Genomic DNA, 19,863 nt, shown 5'->3' with positions numbered 1-19,863 from the left:
AGAGAGAGCCCAAAAAATTGGGGGAGACCCCAAAAAATGGGGAGAGACCCCAAAAAAGGGAAGGAGAGACCCCAGAATCGGGGTGGGGGAAGGGAGAGACCCCAAATTTTGGAGTTTTGCGGGGGGGGGAGACCCCAAATAAGGGGGGGATGGGAAAGACCCACAATAAAGGGGAGCGCCAGAATTGGGGTTGAGGGGATGGGGAACCAAAATTTGGGGGGAAAATGCGGGGGGAACTCCAAATTTTGGGGTTTGGGGCAGGGGAGACCCCAAATTGGGGGGGGGATCTGGCAAGGGGGAGCTGGGCTGGAAAGTGGGGGGACGGGACCCGAGGGGGAATCCCAAATTTGGGGACATTTTGGGGGTCCCCGGAGGATGGAGAGGGGCCCAAATTGGGTGGGGGTCACCATAGACAAGGAGGGGTCCCCAAAATGGAGAAGGGGGGGATCCCTAAAATGGGGGGGGTGGGGGGGGACACCTGGACTTGGCGGGGGAATCCCCAAAATGAGGAGGGGGAACATTCAGACATTGGGGGATCCCCAAAATGAGGGAAGGGGGGGCACATTCACCCACGGGGTTTCCCAGCCAACACGGGAGGGGTCCCCAAAATGAGGGGGGCACATTCACCCACGGGGTTTCCCACCCAACACGGGAGGGGTCCCCCAAATGAGGGGTACACGTTCACCCACGGGGTTTCCCACCCAACATGGGGGGGGGTCCCCAACACATTTCGGGTTTTTTGGGGGGGAGGTGTCCTCACCCTCTCCCCCCCTCACCACGGCGGGCCGCCCCTGCCCCCCCCGTAGCCGTACCTGGCCGCCAGGGCCCCGGCGTAGCTGAGCGAGTGCGGCAGCGCTGGGGGGGGGGCGGCGGGGGGGGGGGTCCCGGCGGCGCGGGGGGGGGGGCCCAGGCGGGGTTGGGGGCGCTGCTGTTGTTGCGGGGGGGGGTCCCGGTGTGGCGCAGGTACCAATCGCGCAGCCCCTCCAGCGCCAGCCACTTCTGGCTGCGCCGCTGCTCCAGCGAGGAGGCGGCGGGGGGGGCAGGGGGGGCCGCCCCCCCACCCACACCTTGGGGACCCCCCCCCCCCCCCCGCCCCGCGCAGCCCCGTGGGGGGGGTCTCGGAGCCTCCCCCCCCCCCCAGTCGATCAAAGCCTCGGAGCTGTTGCTGCGCCGGGGGCTGTGCGGGGGGGGGCGCCGGAGAGGTGGGGGGGGGGATGGGCGTGGGGGGGGCAGGATGGGAGGGGGGATGGGCGGAGTGGGGACCCCCCCCCAATTGAGAGTCCTGACTGCCGGACCAGGGCCGGGGGGGCAAACCCCGGGGGGCTTCGGGGCTGGGCACAAAGAAGGAAATTTTTTTAGTTTAAAACAAAAAACAACCAACACTTTTTTGCCTAAAAAATAAAAACTTAAAAACATTTTTTTCCTCCCAAAAAACAATCAATTTTCCTCCCTCCCCCCCAAAAATTTCCCCCCCCAAAAAAACCCCTTTTCCACAAAGAAAACCCCTTTTTTCCCCAAAATCCCCATTCCCCCCGCCACCCCCCATCCCGGTTTTTCCCCCAATTCCAGTTTTCTCCCCAAATTCCTGATTTTCCCTCAAAACTCCGGGTTTTCCCTAAATCCCGATTCCCCCTCCCCCCCAACTCCCCATTTTCCCCAAAATCCTGTTTTTTCCCCCATTTTCCCATTTCTCCCCTAGAATCCCCATTTCCCCCCCAAATCCCCATTTTCCCCCCAATTTTCCCGTTTTCTCCCCAAAATCCCCATTTTCCCCAAATCCCAATTTTTTTCCCCCCCAAATCCCCATTTTCCCCCCATTTTCTCCCCAAAATCCCCATTTTCCCCAAAACCCCGGTTTTTCCCCAAATCCCGATTTTTCCCCCCAACTCCCCATTTTCCCCAAAATCCCGATTTTTCCCCCCATTTTCCCATTTCTCCCCCAAATCTCGATTTTTTTCCCCCCAAATCCCCATTTTTCCCAAAATCCCATTTCCCCCCCATTTCCCCGTTTTTCCCCCAAAATCCCCATTTTTCCCAAAATCCCATTTCCCCCCCATTTCCCCGTTTTTCCCCCAAAATCCCCATTTTTCCCAAAATCCCGATTTTTCCCAAAACCGTGGTTTTTCCCCCCAAATCCCCATTTTTCCCAAAATCCCATTTCCCCCCCCATTTTCCCACCAAAATCCCCATTTTCTCCCCCAAATCCCCATTTCCCCCCTCCCCCCAAATCCCAATTTTTCCCAAAACCCCGGGTTTTCCCCCCAAATCCCCATTTTCCCAAAATCCCGGTTTTTTGCCCCATTTTCCCCTCACCGTTCCCGGGGGGTCCCGCGGGGGCTCCGGCCCAGCACGGGCGTGGCCGGGACGCTGCGGCCCTCGAGGCTGGAGGCGCTGCGGGGCAGGGTCCGCGCCGGGCTGGAAATGGGGCAAAAAACCGGGATTTTGGGAAAATCGGGGAGTTTGGGGGGGTAAAATGGGGATTTGGGGCAAAAAACCCGGGATTTCTGGGGCAAAAACCGGGATTTTGGGGGGAAAAATGGGGATTTGGGAGGGGGACATTGGGGTTTTTAGGGAGAAAATTTGGGGAGAAAAATGAAGATTTTTGGGAAAATTGGGGCGTTGGGGGAAGAAATTGGGGAGTTTGGGGGGAAAAATGGGGATTTGGGGGAAAAACCCGGGATTTTGGGGGGGGAAATGGGGATTTTGGGGGGGGGGGATATTGGGGTTTTTTGGGGGAAATTTTGGGGAGTTTTGGGGGGAAAATTGGGGAGTTTGGGGTGGAAAAGGGGATTTGGGGAAAAATTGGGGTTTTTTTGGAGAGGGAAAAGGGGAATGTTTTTTGAGAGAAAATGGCAATTTTGGGGGAAAAAGAGGAATTTTGGGGGGAAAACCAGCAATGTTTTTGGGGAAAATGGGGATTTTGAGGGAAAAGGGGGATTTTGGGGAAAAATGGATTTTTTGGGGAAAAGGATATTTTTCGTGTGGTTTTTTTGCTGGGGGGAAAGGGATTTTTTGGGGTAGAAAGGAGATTTTTTTCAGAGAAAAAAGATATTTTTGGGTTAAGAAAAATATTTTCAGGATGAGAATAGAATTTTTTGGGGTGGGAAATGGGATTTTTTTGGGTTAAGAAACGAATCTTTGGTGTAGAAAAGGGAATTTTTTATGTGTTTATTTAGGGGGGGAAAAGGGCATTTTTTTCAGGGGAAAAGGGGATTTTTGGGGAGGCAAAATGGTATTTTTTGCGGTGGAAAAGAGCATTTTTTGTGCGGAAAAGGGCATTTTTGGTGCGTTTTTTAAGGGAAAAAAGGGGATTTTTTTGACACAAACTGGATTTTTTGGAGGGGATTTTTGGGGATAAAAACGAGATGTTGAGGTTTTTCGGGGTACGCACCTGGCGGGGGTGGCCAAGGAGCTGCGGCGCCCGGGGGGGCCCTCGGGGCTCCAGGGGGGGAGGGGCCGGCGCTCGGGGCTGCCCGAGCCCCCCCGGGGGGGGGAGGGGCGGCCAGGCCCAACCGGGGGGGGCTTGGGGGGGGGCGGGGCACCTGTGAAGACACCGGGGGGGGGGGAGGGCAGGGAACCCAGGGGACCCCCCAAAGGTCACCCAGGTGCTCAGGTGACCCCCCACGTGCTCAGGTAACCCCCCCCAAGTGCTCACGTGGCCCCCCTGGTGCCCAGGTGACCCCCCCCAGGTGCTCAGGTAGCCCCCCCGAGCACACAGGTAGCCCCCCCAGGTACCCAGGTAGCTCCCCCCAGGTATCCAGGTAGGCCCCCCAAAGTCACACAGGTGTCCAGGTAACCCCCCCAGTCCCCCCCAGGTGCTCAGGTGGCCCCCCCAGGTACAGCCCCACCCCCCCAGGTGTCCCCATCCCCCCCTCACCGTTCTCCAGCGCAGGGAGGTCACCCAGGGACCCGTTCTCATCTGGGGGGTGCATGGGGGAGGAGGGGAGGGTCAGAGCTGCCCCTCCCCCACCCCTGAGCACCCCCCAACCCCCTCCAGACCCCCAAAATCCCCCCAGACCCCCCAATTCCCTTTTCCCCCCCAATTTCCTTCTCCCCCTGACCCCCCAATTCCTCCTTCCCCCTGCCCTCCCGTACCCCAAATCCCCCCAGCCCCCAAAAACACCCCCATACCCCAAATCCCCCCCATATCCCAATGCCCCCCAGCACCCCCATTCCCCCAAAACCCCTCCGTACCCCCAATCCCCGCAAACCTCCAATTCCCCTCCCCAATCCCCCCCGGCCCCCCAATTCCCCTTTCCCCCTCAAGGCCCCCAAAACCCTTGTGTACCCCCAATCTCCCCCAAATCCCCCCAGTCCCTTTTCCCTGACCGTGCCCGGGGGTGCCGAGCTGGGCCCGCAGCTGCCGCAGCCTCTGGCGCCGCCTCGGCCTGGAGCTGCGGCGCCGCCGCTGCTCGGGAGGGAGCCCCGGCACGGCCGCCAGGCGCCGCGCGGCCTCCAGCACCTGCGCCTGCACCTGCACCTGGGCCTGCGCCTCCCGCCGCGCCCGGGACACCTGAGGGGGAAATGGGGAGAAATGAGGGGAAAATGGAAAAATGGTGGCGGCCTTCAGGGCCTGGGCCTGCGCCTCCTGCTGCACACGAGACACCTGAACATAGAAATGGGGAGAAATGAGGTGAAAATGGAGAAACGGTGGCGGTCTTCAGGGCCTGGGCCTAGGCCTTGGGGCCTGTGCCTCCCGCCGCGCCCGAGACACCTGAACATAGAAATGGGGAGAAATGAGGGCAAAATGGAGAAATGGTGGCGGCCTTCAGGGCCTGGGCCTAGGCCTGGGCCTGCACCGGGGCCTTGGGCCTGCACCTGGGCCTGCGCCTCCTGCCGCACACGGGACACCTGAACATGGAAATGGGGAGAAATGGGGAGAAATGAGAGGAAAATGGAGAAATGGTGGCAGCCTTCAGGGCCCGGGCCCAGGCCTGCACCTGCGCCTCCCGCCGCGCCCAGGACACCTGAGGGGGAAATGGGGAGAAATAAGGGGAAAATGGGGAAGAAACGGGGAGAAATGAAGGGAAAACGGAAATAAACACGGGGAAAATGGAAGAACAGGAAAGGGCCGGACGGCCTTCAGGGCCTAGGCCTGGGCCTGCACCAGGGCCTGCACCAGGGCCTGCACCAGGGCCTGCGCCTCCTGCCGTGCCCGGCACACCTGGGCAGAGAAAAGTGGAGAAATGGAGGTAAAATGGGGAAAATGGGGATAAATGTGGGGAAAATGGGGAAAACCAGGGAAAAACAGAAACGGGGAAGGGCTGGGTGCTCTCCAGCAGCTGCTCCTGTACCTGGGAGAAATGAGGGAAACTGGGAGAAATAGGAACGGTGGGGAAAATACAAAAAATGCGGGAAATAGGAAAAAGGGGAATGGGGGAAATTGGGAATGGGGGAAATAGGAAAAATGGGGAATTGGGAATGGGGAAAATGGGAATTTGTAAATGGGGGAAATTGGGAATTTGGGAAATTGGGAATGGGAGATGGGGGACGAGGAAAGGGGGAAATGGGGACAGGGTGGGAGAACACCATGGGGCCACCATGGGGACACCAGAGGGACACCAAGGGGACACCATGGGGGGGACACCTTGGAGACCCAGGGGACACCTCGGGGACACCGTGGGGACACCAGAGGGACACCGTGGGGCCCAGGGGACACCTCGGGGACACACGGGGACGTACCAGAGCGTGTGGGGACCCGCAGGACGTGGGGGTGCCCCTGTGACACACGGGGGGACGGGAGCCACCGTCGGGGTACAGGGGCCACTGCGGGGACATCACGAGAGTGGGGACACCGTGGGGACACAGGGGACACCATGGGGACACACAGAACATGGGGCCACCACGGGGACAGCAGGGACTACCTTGGGGACACCCAGAGTGTGGGGCCACTGTGAGGGGTCCAGGGGCCACCATAGGGACATCACGGGAGTGGGGACACCGTGGGGGGGCAGGGGGGGCCAGGGACCACCATGGGGACACCATGGGGACATCATGGGGACATCATGGAGACACCATGGGGCCACCATGGGGCCACCATGGGGACACCACGAGAACACCATGGGGACATCATGGGGACATCATGGGGACACCCAGGGGCCACCAGGGACCACCCAGAGAACACCATGGGGACACATGAGGAGTGGTGGCCGCCATGGGGGGGGGCAGGGACCACCAGGAGCCACCCAGGAGCCCCCTTGGGGACACCCAGGGAGCGGCGGCCACCACAGGGGTCTGGGGGCACCGCCAGGTGGGATTTGAGACGGCGACCCCCCCCGCCCTCCCCCCCCTCAAAGGGACATTTCAGCCTCCCCCAAACCCCCCCCAGCCCCCCTCCCCAAATGTCCCCAGACCCACCTCGGGGGGGGGTTCCCGCGGGGGGGCCCCGGAGCGGCGCCGGGGGGGGGGCTGGGGTCTCTCTCCGGGCTCCAGGGGGTACTCGGGGGGCAACTGCCCCGTCAGCTCCTGGGGGAGGGAGGGGCAGTTGGGGGAGCTGGGGGGGTATTTGGGGGGGGTCCTGGGGGGGGTTTGGGGAGTTTGAGGAGGGGTCCAGGGGGAACAAGAGGTGTTTGGGGAGGGTCCTGGGGGGGTCCTGGGGACCCTAAATCCCGCTGCCCCATTATCCCGAATTTTCTCACCCAGAGCCCCCAAAATCCCCCCCTCAATTCCTCAGAGCCCCCCCTCCCCACCAAATTCCCCCAGCCTCAGTATCCCAAATTTCCCCCCAATCCCCCCCACCCCAAATCCCCCTGCCCTGAGCCCCCCCCAGATCCCCCTGGGTTTGGGGAGGGGTCCCGGGGGGGCCAACCCAGGGGTCAGGGGTCATTCAGGGAGGGGGGGGGGGTCAGGGTCCTGGGCATCACTCCGGGGTCACTCAGGAGTTACTCGAGGTCACTCAGTGCTGGGGTCAGGGGTCATTCAGGGAGGGGAGGGTCAAAGTTTGGAGGTCACTCCAGGGGTCACCCAAGGGTCACCCGGGGGGTATCCAGGGTGGACAGAAGTCCCAGGGATCATTCAGGGGTGGGGGGGTCAGGGTTTGGGGGTCACCCAGGGGTCACCCAGGGGTCACTCACGGCCTCCTGCAGGCAGAGGCGCCGCAGCTCCCGCAGGCGCAGCCCCAGCGCCTGACGCAGCCCCCGCTGGCGCTCGCGGAGCTCCTGCAGCCGGGACGGCACCCCTGGGACAGGGACACAGGAACAGTGAGGGACAGAGACACTGAGAGCAAGCACAGGGACAGGGTCAGGGACAGCTCCTGCAGCCGGGACGGCACCCCTGGGACAGGGACACAGGAACAGTGAGGGACAGAGACACTGAGAGCAGGCACAGGGACAGGGTCAGGGACAGCTCCTGCAGCCGGGACGGCACCCCTGGGACAGGGACAGTGAGGGACAGTGAGGGACAGGGACACTGAGAGCAGGCACAGGGACAGGGTCAGGGACAGCTCCTGCAGCCGGGACGGCACCCCTGGGACAGGGACAGGGACAGTGAGGGACAGGGACACTGAGAGCAGGCACAGGGACACAGGGACAGGGACAGCTCCTGCAGCTGGGACGGCACCCCTGGGACAGGGGACAATGACACAAGGAGAGGGTCAGGGACAGCAGGGACAGGGACAGGGGACAATGAGGGACAATGACACAGGGACAGGGTTAGGGACACCTCCCACAGCCGGGACAGCACCCCTGGGGACAGGGACACTGAGGGACAGCAGGGACACAGGGACACGGGACAGGCCTTGGGCACAGAGCACAGGGCAGGGCAGGAGCACACAACAAGGCCGGGACAGGTGAGGCTCAGGTGACAGAGCAGGGACACGGGACAGGGCTTGGGGACAGAGGTTGGGGACACCGGCTGCCACCAGGGGTTGGGGACATCAGGGCTCCAGAACTGGGGCAGAATTCGGGGCGTCCTGAGGGCTCTGGGGACACCGGGGACAGGGGACACCGGGTGCCACCAGGGCTCCAGAATTGGGGCAGAGCTTGGGGGGCTTCAGGGGCACCACAGGGGGGACACTGGGGGTGTCCCCAAAGCACCAGGACAGGGACAGGGGACAGAGCCTGGGGACACCAGGGGACACCAGGGGTTGGGGGGTCCTGAGAGGTCTCAGGGGGTCCTGGAGGTTTCTGGGGGTCCCAGGGGTGACACCGGGGGTGTCCCCAAATGCCAGGACAGGGACAGGGGACAGAGCCTGGGGACATCGGGTGCCACCAGGGGTTGGGGACACCAGGAGGCACCAGAATTTGGGGGGCTCCTGAGGGGTCTCAGGGGGTCCTGGAGGTTTCTGGGGGTCCCGGGGGTGTCCCCAAATGCCAGGACAGGGACAGGGGTTGGGGACACCGGGTGCCACAGAGGCTTGGGGACACCAGGGGACACCAGGGGTTGGGGGACACCAGGGCTCCCACACTAGAGCAGAATTTGGGGAGTTTTGGGGGGTCCCAGGTGGTACTGGGGGGGTTTTGGGGTCCCGGGGGTGCCACCGGGGGTGTCCCCAAGCGGGGCACAGGGGACAGTGGCAGTGCCAGCCGTACCTGCGGGGCTGTAGGTGCCGGGGGGGAGGATGTGACCCCTCACCTCCATCGCGGGCCCATGGGGGGGCTGCGGGGGGGGCGGATTTGGGGTCAAATCTCCGGGTTTGGGGTCACTTTTGGGGTGTCCCCCTCCCCCCTCTCCCCATTTCCGCCTATCCCGCCCCTCCCCCCGCGCCCGGAGCGGACCCTGAACCCCAAAAACCCGCGGGGGGTGGGGGGGGAAGGGTCCCCAAAATGGACCTGGGGGGGGGGGGCACGACGTCACCCCCAAAACGGACCCAGGGTTCGCCCCCCAATCCACCCGGTGGTCTTGAGGATCCCCCCAAAAGGGACCTCAAACTCCGGGGGCTCCCCCCAAAAATGACCCAGAAGGACCCAGGGGTGCCGCCCCCACCCCCAAAAGGACCCCGGGGGGGGTTCCGGGGTTCCCCCACCCCAAACCCCCCCCAGAGCCGCCCCCACCCCCCAAACCCGATCCCGCTGCGTCCCCTCCCCCCCAGGGCCATTCCCCAATTTGGGGAGGGGTCTCCAACCTCCCCCAATTCCCCTCCCCCACCCTTTACCTGTTCCGGGGGGGGTTGGGGGGTCGCGGCCGGGCGGGCCTGGCTGGGTGGGGGATGGGTGGGGATGAGGGGGGGGTTTCAGCCCCGCGCCCCCCCCCCGGGGGTCCCCGCCAGCCCCGGGGGTCGCGGGCGGGTTTGGGGCGGGGTCTCCGCGCTGCGGGGCCCGGCGGGGAGCGCGGCCGGGAGGGAGTCGGGGTCCCCCCTGCGTGTCCCCCCACCGCCCCTCCCAGCCCCGTGAGGTCACTTCCGGCACCGCCCCTCACAGCCCCGCCCCCTCCCAGCCCCGTGAGGTCACTTCCGGCACCGCCCTTCCCCCCTCCCTCTCAGCACTTCCGGCCGAGGCCCCGCGGACCCGACGGGACCCCCCCCCGCCCAAAAAAACCCCAAAATCCAGAGCGGGACCCCAAAACCCTCCCAGGATAGTTTGGGGGGGACCCTCAAGCGCCCCCTCCCCTTTTTTAACCCCTCCCTCCCCCACCCCCCATCCCGGAACTCCGCGAGCTTTGGGGAGGTTCGGGCCGCCCCTCCCCCACCCAAAACTCATTTGGGGACCCCCCCCTCATTCCATAGAGACCCCTCCTCACTCTAAAACCCCTTCCCCACCCCTTTAAGCCCCCCCGACCCCTTTAATCCCCCCCCATACGTAGCGACTCCCCCCACCCATAGGGACCCCCCCCCCCATTTCATAGAGACCCCTCCCCCACCCCTTTAGGGACCCCCCCCACCCAAAACCCCTCCCCCACCCCTTTAGGGACCCCCCAGCCCCCCTCCCCCCCGAGTGTCGCCGTGGGGGGTGGGGGGGGGGGCGATGTCCCGAGGGGGGGCCCAGGGGGTCCCCGCCCCCCCCCAGCCGCCCCCCCCCCAGGGCCCCCCCGCGGTTCTGGTGCTGCTCGAGGGGCCCGGGACCCCCGAGACGCTGCGGCTGCTCAGGTGAGGGGGGTCCCAAAGGGGTTTGGGGGGATTTTTGGGGGGGGGTCCCAAAGGGTTTTGGGGGGTTTTTGGCGGGGTCTCGGGGAGGTTTGGGGGATTTTAGTGGGGCGGGGGGGGGGGTCCCAAGGAGTTTGGGGGAGGGTCTCAGGGAATTCTGGGGGGTCCCAGGGGGTTTTGGGGGGGGTCTCACACAATGGGGGTTTGGGGGTCCCAATGGGGTTGGGGGGTTTTGGGGGGGGTCTGACAGGGGTTGGATGGGGGGGTTTTTGGGGTTCCCGAGGAGTTTGGGGGAATTTGAGGGGGCTCGGGCAGGTCTCTGGGTGAATTTTGGGGTCTCTCTGTGAATTTGGGGGTTTTTGGGGGGTCTCTCTGTGAATTTGGGGTCTCTGGGTGATTTTTGGGGTCTCTCTGTGAATTGGGGGTCCCTGGGGGTCCCCCTGACCCCCGTGCCCCCCCAGCCTGAGCTCGGTGCTCCCCGAGTCCGGCATCGTGGCCGACATCGAGTGGGACCCCCCCGGGGGGGGCACCCCCAGTGAGCCCCCGGACCCCCCCGGAGGGGACCCCAACCCCGGGACCCCCCGGAGCCCCCCGGGCCCTTCTACAGCCTCAAGAGCCAACCCCTGCCCCCCCCCAGGTACGGACACCCCCTTCCCTCAGCCCCCAAATTCACCCCAAATCCCCCCAAATTCCCCAAATTTCCCCAGATTCGTCCCAAATCCTCCCCAAATATCCCCAAATGCTCCCAAATTCACCGCAAATCCTCAAATGCACCCAAATCCCCCCCAAATCACCCCAAAAATCCCCCCAAATTCCCCCCAAATCCCCCAAATTGCCCATGCCCCCCCCCAATTCACCCCAAAATTTCCCAAATTCACCCCAAACCCCCAAAATCCCCTTCAGGACCCCCCTCCCCCATTAACCCTTTCCTCCCCAGCTCTGCCCTCCCCCCCCCAAATGTGCCCCCCAAACCCACCCAGACCCCCTCAAATTCCCCCAAAATTCTCTCAAATTCCCCCAAAAACCCCTTCAGGACCCCCCTCCCCCATTAACCCTTTCCTCCCCACAGCCCGGCGCCCCCAGTGTGGCGGTGCCCCCCCCATGCGCCCCCCCCCTCATACCTGGGCCCCCCAAAACCCCCAAACCCCCAAACCCCCTAAACTCCCCCAAAACCCCTTCAGGATCCCCCCTCCCCCCATTAACCCTTTCCTCCCCACAGCTCTGGCGCCCCGCCCGGCCCGGCCGTGCCCCCCCGCGCGCCTCGTCGCGGGTGCTGCTCCGGCAGCAGCTGATGCGGGCCCAGGCCCAGGAGCAGGAGCAGAGGGAGAGGAGGGGAGGGGGCGCCACCCCCGGGACCCCCGCCCGGCCCCTCCCCCGCCATCGCCGTGGGGGTCCCGCCAGGGCCCCCCCCCCACGTGCCCCCCGAGGTGCTCAAGGTGAGGAGATTGGGGGGGAAGGGGATTTGGGGTTTTGGGACCCCCCCCTTAAATTGTGGACACCCCCTCCTCAAATTATGGACCCCCCACTCAAATTATGGACACCCCCCCACTCAAATTATGGACACCCCCCACTCAAATTATGGACCCCCCTCACTCAAATTATGGATCCCTGTCAATCAAATTATAGACCCCTCACCCCCATAAATTATCGACCCCCAAATTATGGAAACTCCCCCCATAAATTATTGACCCCCCCCTTCAAGTTATGGACCCCCCCCCTCAAGTTATGGAACCCCCTCCTCAAATTATGGACCCTCCTTGTAAATTATGGACCCCCCTCAAATTATGGAAGCCCCATAAATTATGGACCCCCCCTCAAATTATGGAACCCCCATAAATTATGGACCCTCCCCTCAAATTATGGACCCCCCTCCTCAAATTACAGAACCCCCTCCTCAAATTATGGACCCCCCATAAATTATGGACCCCCCCATAAATTATGGACTATGGACCCCTCCTCAAATTATAGACTCCCCCTCAAATGATGGACACCCCCATAAATTATGAAACCCCCCCATCAAATTACAGGCACCCCCCCTCAAATTATGGAACCCTCTCACTCAAATTATGGACCCCCTCCTCGAATTATGGACCCCCCCAAACCCCCCAGGGACCCCTCCCCTATTTTATCCCCTTTGAGACCCCCCCAGGGACCCCTCGCCACCATGGGACCCCCCCAAACCCTGCTGGAGCTCCTCGAGGACCCCCCCGCCCCCAAACATGGAGCCTTTGTCCCCCTCAAATTGGGGATTTTGGGGCGTGGGGATTTGGGGGGGCTCTGAGGATTTTGGGGGGTCCAAGGGAGGGGAATTTGGGGTTTTTTGGGGGGAAAATTTGGGAATTTTGGGCTGGGCGCTTTGGGCACAAAGTGGGGGGGTCCAGGGCAGGGGGGTTTGGGGTTTTTTCAGGGTGAAATTTGGGATATTGGGGCTGGGGAATTTGGGGGTGCTCAGAGGAATTGGGGGGGTCCAGGGCAGGGGAATTTGGGGGGGAGGAATTGGAGGGGCTGTGTGGATTTTGGTGGGGGGGTTATGAGGATTTTGGGGGGATCCAGGTCATTTTTGGGGGTTGGATTTGGGCTCTCAAAACAATGAAAACCCCGAATATCCCAGCCAGCCGTGCCAGGAATGTTCTGGAATTTCGGGGGGGGGGGGTTCAGGGGGGTGTCTGAGCTCTGTCCCCCCAGGTGCAGACCCACCTGGAGAACCCCACCCGGTACCACCTGCGCGCGGCGCAGCGGCAGCAGCTGCGGCAGTACCTGAGCCACGCCCACCGGGGGGGCGGGGCCGGCAGCCCCCTCAGCCCCTCCCCCCCGCCGGGACCCCCCAGGGCCCCCCCCGAGCCCCCCCTGAGCCCCCCCCAGGGGCTGCTGCACCACGAGAAGGAGGTGAGGGGGGGATGACGTCATAAGGGGTTGATAATGGGGGTTGGTGATGTCATAAAGGGTGGTGATGATGTCATAGAGGGGCCTGTGATGTCATAAGGAGGATAGCGAGGTGATAAGGGCAGCGGGGACGTGATAAGAGAAGGTGACGATGTCGTACGGTGAGATGGTGACATCATAAGAGGTGATAACAGGGTGATGATGTCATAAAGGGGATTTGTGATGTCACAGAGGGGTCTGTGGTGTCACAAAGAAAATATTGAGGTGATAAGTGCAGCGGGGAGGTGATAAGGGGAAGGGATGATGTCATAGGGTGAGGGCGTGATGTCGTAAGGGGCGACAAGGCGCTGATGATGTCATAAATAGGGTTTGTGATGTCATAGCTGGGTCTATGATGTCATAAAGAGGATCCTGGTGTCATAAGGGGGGCAGGGACCTGATAAGAGGAGATGATGATGTCATAGAGCAAGATGGTGACATCATAAGGGGGTGATATGGGGTGATGACATCATGAAGGCGCGTTCTGACATCATAAAAGGGGCCTGTGATGTCACTAGTGGGCCTGTGATGTCATAAGGGGGATCAGGGTGTGATAAGGAGAATGCAGGTGTGATAAGGCGTCAGTGACCTTGCAAAGGGGCACGGTGATGTCACATGGCAAGTAGTGACATCACATGTGGGGGGCGGAGCCTTGATGACATCATGCTGTCCCTCGCAGATCGATGATGTCATCGATGAGATCATCAGCCTGGAGTCGAGCTACGAGGACCTGCTGGGCCTGGAGGGGCCCCTCCCCCTCCCCAGCACGGTACCGAGGGGGCGGGGCCTGGGCAGACCACGCCCATCCGCTGGGGGTGTGGCTTTCCATATAAGGCAGGGGGTGTGGCTTGTTGCCACATTAGGGTGCTGCTTGTTGCTATATAAAGGGGTGGGTGTGGCTTTCCCATATAAGGTGGGGATGTGGCTCATTACCATATAAGGGCTTGGGGGTGTGGCTTTGCTCATATTAGCATATAAGGGCTTGGGGGTGTGGCTTTGCCCATATAAGGGTTTACTGAGTGGCTCATTAGCATAGAAGGGTGTGGGGGGTGTGGCTTGTTGGCATGTAAGGATGTGGGTGTGGCTTATTACCATATAGGGATAAGGAAGAGAGCTCATTACCCAATAAGGCAGTGGGGGTGTGGCTTGTTACCATGTAAGGGTGTGGGCGTGGCTTATTACCATATAAGGATAAGGAGGTGTGGCATATTACCATATGAGGCACAGAGGGTGTGGCTTATTGCTGTATAAAGGCATGGGGGCGTGGTTTATTGCCCTATGAGGCTGTGGGCGTGGTTTATTACCATATGAGGGTGTGGGGGTGTGGCTTGTTGCCATATAAGGATGCAGTTAATTACCATATAAAGGTTGGGGGTGTGGTTTCTCCATATAAGGCAAGGGTGTGGTTTTTATTACCATATAAGGGTGCCAGTGGAGGTGTGGCCTAAGTGGGGTGTGGCCTCCCCGCATTGGGCAGGTGGGGCTATAAGGAGGCGTGGCTTGCATACAAATGGGTGTGGCTTTGCCCAGTCACCCCTGAGGCGTTTCTGGCTTGGTGGGTGTGGTCAGGGTGGGCGTGGCCGCTCTGACCACGCCCCCTCGGGCAGGTCCCCATCCCCGGGCCCCTCCTGGAGGTTTTCAGCCCCGCCCAGGGCGGGAGCAGCTCCTGCCCGGCCGAGCTGCCCCGGGTCAAGGCCGAGCTCTCAGGTCTGGGGGGTCCTGGGGGGGCTTGGGGGGTCCTGGGGGGTGGGGAGGGGTCTCTGGGGGGTGGGGAGGGGTCCTTGGGGGGAGTTAGGGGGGGCTCAGCGGGGTTTTGGGGGGGGTTTCATGGTGGGGAAGGGTCCCAAAGGAGATAAAAGAGAGGGGAGGGGTCCCTGGGGGGATTTTAGAGGGGTTGGGGGGGTCCTTATGGTGGGGAGGGGTCTTGGGGGGATCTCTAAGGGGATAAAAGGAGGGGAGGGGTCTCTGGGGGGTTTTTCAGGGGGTGTCCCAGTGGTGGGGAGGGGTCTCTGGGACATTAAAAGGAGTTGGGGTTGGGGGTGGGTCCCCATGGTGGCCTCTGGGTCCATCTGGGGCCGATTTTGGGGTTTTTGGGGGGCAGGGCTTCGCTGTGGGGTGCGAGGGGGGGGGTCTGTAATTTGAGGGGGGGTCTCTGAGTGTGCCCCTCCCCCCCCCCAGAATCGGAGGCCAAGGCGCTGCTGAAGGAGAGGCAGAAGAAGGACAACCACAACCTCAGTGAGCCTGGGGGGGTTTTGGGGGGGTCCTGGGGGGTTTGGGGTCCCGGGGGATTGGGGAGGGGTCCTGGAGGAATCCTGGGATGTTTTGGGGGGTCCTGGGGGGGTCCCTGTGAGGTCTTCGGGGGTTCTGAGGATCCTGGGGGATTTTGGGGGGGTCTTGGAGGGTCCCAGTGGCTTTTGGGGGTCCCCTGGGGCTGGAGGAGGGGTTCCAGGTGGGTCCTGGGGGGTTCTCAGGGGTCCCTGTCAGGTTTTTGGGGGTCCTGGGGTTCTCAGGGGCTGGGGGAGGGGTCCCGGGGGGTCCCTGGGAGGTTTTGGGGGTTCCTGGGGGGTTCCTGAGAGGGTTTTGGGGGTCCCCGAGGGCTGGGGGGTTGGGGGGGTCCCCGGGGGTCTCACATGTTGCCCCCCCCTCAGTTGAGCGGCGCCGACGCTTCAACATCAACGACCGGATCAAGGAATTGGGGACCCTGATCCCCAAAAACAGCGACCCGTGAGCGGGGGAGGGGCTGCGGGGGTCCTGGAAGGGAAAATTGGGGAGCCGGGGACCCCTCGGGGGGACATGGAAGGGAAATTTCCCCTGTGGCAGGTCCTGGAAGGGAAATTTGAAATTTAGGGACCCCCAAGGTGGGTCCTGGAAGGGACAAAGACACACAAGGAACCCCAGAGCAGGTCCTGGAAGGGAAATTTGAAGTTTAGGGACTCTCAGGGCAGTGTCTGGAAAGGAAATGTTGCAGTCAGGGGCTCCCATGACAGGTCCTGGAAGGGAAACTCCCCCCAAAGCAGGTTCTGGAAGGGAAAATCTGGTGGCCAAAAACTCCCATGGCAGGTCCTGGAAGGGGAACTCGGCAGCCAGGGACCCTCAGGGTGGGGTCTGGAAGGGAAACTCCCCCTGTGGCAGGTCCTGGAAGGGAGAATTTGACATTTAGGGGCCTCTATAGTGGGTCCTGGAAGGGAAATTTGAAACGTAGGGACCCCCAGGGTGGCGTCTGGAAGGGAAATTCCTCCCATGGAAGGTCCTGGAAGGGATTCTGGAGAGATCTCTGGGCAGTCTGGGGTCATTTTGGGGGTGATCCCAGGGGTGATCCCAGGGATGTTCTGGGGGTGATCCTGGGCCTTTCCCAGGGGTGTTCACGGGGGGATCTAGGAGTGATCTCAGGGTGATCCTGGGGTGATTTGGGGTGTTTCAGGGGTGATCCCAGGGATGATCCTGGGGGTATTTCAGGGGTGATCCCAGGGGGATTTCAGGGACTGATCCGGGTAATCCCAGGGCTGTTCTGGGGGGTGATCCCGGGGGTATTTCAGGGGGTTTTCCCAGTGTGATCCCAGGCTGATCCTGGTGATCCCAAAGGCTGTTCTGGGGGTGGTCCCAGGGGGTTTTGGGGGCTGATCCCAGGGTGGTCTGGGGGTGGTCCCAGGGGTATTTTGGGGGTGGTCCTGGGCTGATCCCAGGGTGGTCTGGGGGTGATCCCAGAGTTATCCTGGTGATCCCAGGGGTATTTTGGGGGTGGTCCCAGTGATCCCAGGGGTATTTTGGGGGGTGGTCCCAGTGATCCCAGGGGTATTTTGGGGCTGAGCCCGAGGGTCCCGGCAGGGAGATGCGCTGGAACAAGGGCACGATCCTGAAGGCCTCGGTGGATTACATCCGCAAGCTGCAGAAGGAGACGCAGCGAGCGCGGGAGCTGGAGCTGCAGCAGCAGCGCCTGGAGCAGCAGAACCGCAGCCTGCAGCTGCGGGTGCAGGTGTGGGAATGTGGGATTGGGAATGTGGGATTGGGAATGTGGGATTGGGGGATTGGGATTGTGGGATTGGGGGATTGGGGGGTTTGGATTGGGAATGTGGGATTGGGGGATTGGGAATGTGGGATTGGGGGATTGGGAATGTGGGATTGGGGGATTTGGATTGGAAATGTGGGATTGGGGGATTGGGAATGTGGGATTGGGGGATTTGGATTGGGAATGGGAGCAGCAGAACTGCAGCCTGCAGCTGATGGTGCAGGTGTGGGAATGTGGGATTGGGGGATTGGGAATGTGGGATTGGGAATGTGGGGCAGAGCAGAGATTTCAGGAATGTTTTGCCTTTGGGATGGGTTTTGGGTTTGTTTTGGGATAGTCTGGAGAGGAGGGGAATCCATGGAATCAGGGGAACAGAATCCAGGGAACGTCACGGTTGGAACATCTGGGATATTTGGCTCACCAAACCCCCCCCATTTCTGTCTCCAGGAACTGGAGCTCCAAGCCCAAATCCACGGGCTCCCCCTGACCCCCGCCATGGCTGAGGGGGGCTGCGAGGAGCCCTCGGGGGGGGGTCTCCCCTTTGCCCCCCCCACCCCGCAGTGCCTGCTGGAGCTGCCCCCGGGGCTGGCGCTGCCCCTGGCGCTGGGGGGCCCCGAGGGGACCCTCGAGGACATCCTGATGGACGATGGGGGGGTGCTGTCCCCGCTGGGCCCCCCCGGCACCCTCCTGGCCTCGCCGGGCCCCTCAAGGGCCTCCAGCCCCCGCAGCAGCCTCAGCATGGAGGACGAGCCCTGAGAAGAGCCCGGCTCTGGGGGGGATTTTTAGGGACCCCTCCCCATCTTTTTCGGACCCCCTGCCCTCCCTGATGTGTTCTGGGTGGGCCCCACCAGGCGCCGTTTGAAGAGTCTTAAAGCGGGCGAGCGCTTTGTAATGGAGGCCCCGCCCCCTTAAGGGGTGTTGCCCTTTTAAGGCGCCTGGCTCCTCTCTTGAAGGGGCCCGGCCGGGCGTGGCTCATTGGAAGGGAGGGGGCAGCCCCCTCCATGTGTGGCCCCTTTAAGGCGCTGGCGTCGGGCCCCACCTGGGCGTGGCCCTTTGAAGGTGCCGCAGAAAGCCCCGCTCCTCCGTGAGGCCACGCCCACTTCCCGGCTCACCCAATCAGAGGGCTCCTGAGTGCTGGGCCCTCCCACAGTTTGTGTGCATGGACGTGGCTGTGCAGACGAATCGTGACACAAAGTAGTCCCGCTCGGTGCTGGGAGCGTGGAAGGCGGAGGCACATTAGAGATCGGCTGTGCAGGGCTACGCGCTGCGGAGGGATCTCGGTCACGTGGCCGTGCCCGGCAGAGGGAGAGACGCAGAAGGATACATGCAAGGCGCTGCAGTATTCGCCTGCTCTGGTGCCGTGATGGTTCCCGATGGCGGCGGAAGCGGCGTCACAGGGCACAGGGATTGCCGGCTGTGGCTGCACAGCGGCATGCAGCAGCCCGGGACCGGGATGCACAGCGGCATGCAGCGGCTCGGAACCGGGACCGGGCTGCACAGGGGGATGCAGCGGCTCGGCCGGGACCGGGCCGCACCAAAGCTGCGGCGAAAGCAGCGCGGGAAGGCGGCGGGGCCGTGCAGATAGAGCTGCGCATGCGTGCGGCTGAACCCGGAAGCAGCGCTGTGGTTGGATGAGGTGCGGAGTGATGTCGCTGCGGCTAGGGGTTGCAGCAACTGCGCATGCGTGCAGGCGTCACTAGGTCCGCGTCGGGAGCCATCATGGCTGGCGGCCGGGCGGGGAGAGCGGGAGGCGGTGGAGCTGCGGAAACGGGGACAGGGCTGTGGCTGCGGTCGTGGAGGGGAGCGGCGGGACGCCCGTGGTTGCAGGAGGCGGCGTAGCCGCGCCCTCCAGCAGCTCTGAAGCGGGGGGCCGCGGTGGGGAAGGCGCGGCTCGGCCCGCCATGCAGCGGGAGCGGGAAAGGGACCACGGGCGGTGGCGCTCGCGGGGGGCGGGGGGAAAGCGGAGGGGGCGGGGCCGCGGTGACGCTGTGGGCGGGGCTGAGGGGCGGGGCCGCGAGGATGGCGGGAACCGCGGTGCCCGGGACGGGAGGGGCCGGGGGGCGCTGGGGTGAGCGGGACCGCGGGTACCGGAGCCGTGGGGTCCGGCGGGGAGGTGGGGGTCGTGTCCCATTCCAGACTCGCGGCACGAGCAGAGCTCGGCGCGGTGACTGCTGCGGGCAGCAAAGAGCTCCAGCGAGCTGGGAGCAGCTCCAGGGCAGCCACGTCCCGGCGGGAGATGCGAATAAAGTGCTTTGTTCCAACTGTGTCCCAAAACTCTCTGGTAAAGACTGAACGGTCAGCATTTGGGAAATGCTCAATCAGAGCAGCACGGCAGGGTTTTTTTACGACCTCTGCACTTTACAGCAGTTTTACGACAATCGCACTTTACTACACCTTCTGCGACAGTTGCACTTCACGATACCTTTACAACAGTCGCGCTTTATGGCGCCCTTTACAGGAAATTTTGGGATTTTTGGGGAATTTTTTGAATTTTTTGGGGATTTTTTGATAATTTTTTGGGGGGGAATTTTTTAGGAAAATTTTGGGGGGAATTTTGTTGGTTTTTTTTTATTTTTTGGGAAAATTTTTTAGCGAACTTTTGGCATTTTTGGGGAAATTTTTTTGGGGAAATTTTGTAGAGAAATTTTTAGATTTTTGGGAAATTTTTTTTTTTTGGGCGAAATTTTTAAATGAAATTTTCGGATTTTTAGGAAATTTAGGCGCTTTACGGCTTTTCAGGTGAAGTCCCGCCCCTTTTGCTGTCACTCACATTTCCCCGTCCCACTACTGCCGCTCACAGACCACGCCCCCTTTTAGAGGCCACGCCCACCCTCCAGGGGTGGGGGAGGGGCTCTGTCCGCCGCAATGTCACACACGCGGGGGAGGGGCTCTGTCCTTTATTGTCGCGACAAACTCG

At 62.2% G+C, this 19,863-nt stretch overlaps 2 protein-coding genes across 2 annotated transcripts; one reads left to right on the top strand and one right to left on the bottom strand.

Moving 5' to 3' along the window:
• Positions 1–772: 772 nt before the first annotated feature.
• Positions 773–9,229, bottom strand: CCDC120 (coiled-coil domain containing 120). The gene is made up of 10 exons (XM_030970760.1): positions 9,092–9,229; positions 8,529–8,595; positions 7,074–7,177; positions 6,358–6,465; positions 5,683–5,766; positions 4,330–4,513; positions 3,878–3,919; positions 3,392–3,542; positions 2,314–2,415; positions 773–1,331 (listed from the first exon to the last, which is right to left on the bottom strand). Exons 2-10 carry the CDS (start codon positions 8,575–8,577, stop codon positions 773–775), a joined length of 1,383 nt encoding a protein of 460 aa, XP_030826620.1. The 5' UTR covers positions 8,578–8,595; positions 9,092–9,229.
• Positions 9,230–11,310: 2,081 nt separating this feature from the next.
• LOC115917019 (transcription factor E3-like) lies at positions 11,311–18,882 on the top strand (the record flags this gene model as incomplete). Its single annotated transcript, XM_030970754.1, has 8 exons — positions 11,311–11,454; positions 12,704–12,904; positions 13,620–13,709; positions 14,548–14,647; positions 15,119–15,175; positions 15,589–15,664; positions 16,766–16,913; positions 17,394–18,882. Coding segments are annotated over 8 exons (1,125 nt in total), but the record flags the coding sequence as incomplete, so codon positions are not given.
• Positions 18,883–19,863: the final 981 nt, after the last annotated feature.

Source organism: Camarhynchus parvulus, unplaced genomic scaffold (genome assembly GCF_901933205.1).
Source record: "Camarhynchus parvulus unplaced genomic scaffold, STF_HiC, whole genome shotgun sequence".
Lineage (NCBI taxonomy): Eukaryota > Metazoa > Chordata > Aves > Passeriformes > Thraupidae > Camarhynchus > Camarhynchus parvulus.
Note: the sequence above shows the minus strand (reverse complement) of the source record. Positions and strands in the feature narration are given on the sequence as shown.